The 1,390-nt window shown below is 31.2% G+C and overlaps 1 protein-coding gene across 1 annotated transcript in view; it reads left to right on the forward strand.

Moving 5' to 3' along the window:
- Positions 1–342: 342 nt before the first annotated feature.
- The window catches only part of LOC119678472 (succinate--CoA ligase [ADP/GDP-forming] subunit alpha, mitochondrial-like), a 1,566-nt gene continuing 518 nt past the window's right edge, over positions 343–1,390 (forward strand). The window contains exons 1-3 of the mRNA XM_038090318.1: positions 343–504; positions 959–1,176; positions 1,257–1,385. Coding sequence (XP_037946246.1) covers positions 468–504; positions 959–1,176; positions 1,257–1,385 — 384 coding nt within the window. The 5' untranslated portion in view covers positions 343–467. The remainder of the gene's footprint in view (positions 505–958; positions 1,177–1,256; positions 1,386–1,390) is intronic.

A 1,390-nucleotide genomic window follows, 5' to 3' on the forward strand; every position in this document is an offset into this window, starting at 1 on the left:
TTAAAATACATATACTATTTCAGTCTATTTTTCAACTAAAGTAGTGGTATTATAAATTTATTTGTTAATAATTAAATCTTCCTATTTTACTTTTGATAAATCCATTTTTAAGGAGTCGAGATCTTTGATGTTCATCTATGATTCCTGAACGTTATTTCAGGTATGTTATAATACATATACTCTTTCAGTCTATTTTTCAATTCTACTTGTAGTATTATAAATTAATTTGTTATTAATTAATTGAAATTCTCCACTGTACTGTTGTTGCTACACAGACTTTTCTACTACTATTTTCCAACATCTGCTTCGGTCATAAAAATTTGTGCGGTTCACTCGCAACACTTGGTGTTTGCCTGTTCGCTCGACAGGTTATCGAAGTTCGCGAAAGTAGTTCGAATCATACATTTTTTAATTTATTTTTATTCAATATTTTATAATAAAATATTTACTGACATATTTATTTGAATATGGCTTCCTCGGCAAGAGTTTTGTTAAAAGTACGAGGTGTGTATGAGAGAGGAAAATAAATTATTTATAAATTTTACTTAATGAAAAATTATATAACTTGGAACAAAATTATCTGTGCAATGCCAGGCAAACAGACAAAATTTCATTGACAAACGAGTAAATGCGTTATTCCGGCAATTAATTTTTAATTAATTAATGCATTCTGATAAAAGCAAAAATGTTGCCCTTTCGTTTTATCAAAAATTGGTGTGTGCCCATGAAAGACAAAAACTGAAAGAATATTCATGTGACTCAATGAAAAGTTAGAAGTGAAAGAAAACTCATGCAAAGGCCAAGGTGTGAAGAAATAATAAAATTTATGCAAACTACGAATTGGTATCAAGGTTATGCCGATATTTAATGATGCAAACAAAAAAGAATATTATGTTTTTTTTGTACTTATAAAGCAAATAATTTATTTAATTTCTCTTATACAATTTTTTTTATTTAGATGCATTCATTACTGGCATTCGTGCGAATTCACAGTACAACCAAACTCGCCTCAATCTGCAGTTGACGGCAGACTCTCGTGTTATTTGCCAAGGCTTTACAGGCAAGCAGGGAACCTTCCATAGTCAGCAGGCCTTAGAGTATGGAACAAAATTAGTGGGAGGTATTTCACCGAAAAAAGGTGGCACAACTCATCTGGGTTTACCGGTATTTGCCAGTGTAAGTTAAACGTTTTTATGTATTCTTCTATGAAATTATTTGGTTTGGATATATTTTATTGAAACTCTCATATATTATAGGTAGCTGATGCTAAAAAAGCAACTGATCCGCATGCTACTGTTATTTATGTACCACCACCAGGTGCAGCAGCTGCTATTATAGAAGCACTTGAATCTGAAATTCCTTTAATTGTTTGCATAACAGAAGGTGTACC

This window comes from Teleopsis dalmanni, chromosome 1 (assembly GCF_002237135.1).
Source record: "Teleopsis dalmanni isolate 2A chromosome 1, ASM223713v2, whole genome shotgun sequence".
Taxonomy (NCBI): Eukaryota; Metazoa; Arthropoda; class Insecta; order Diptera; family Diopsidae; genus Teleopsis; species Teleopsis dalmanni.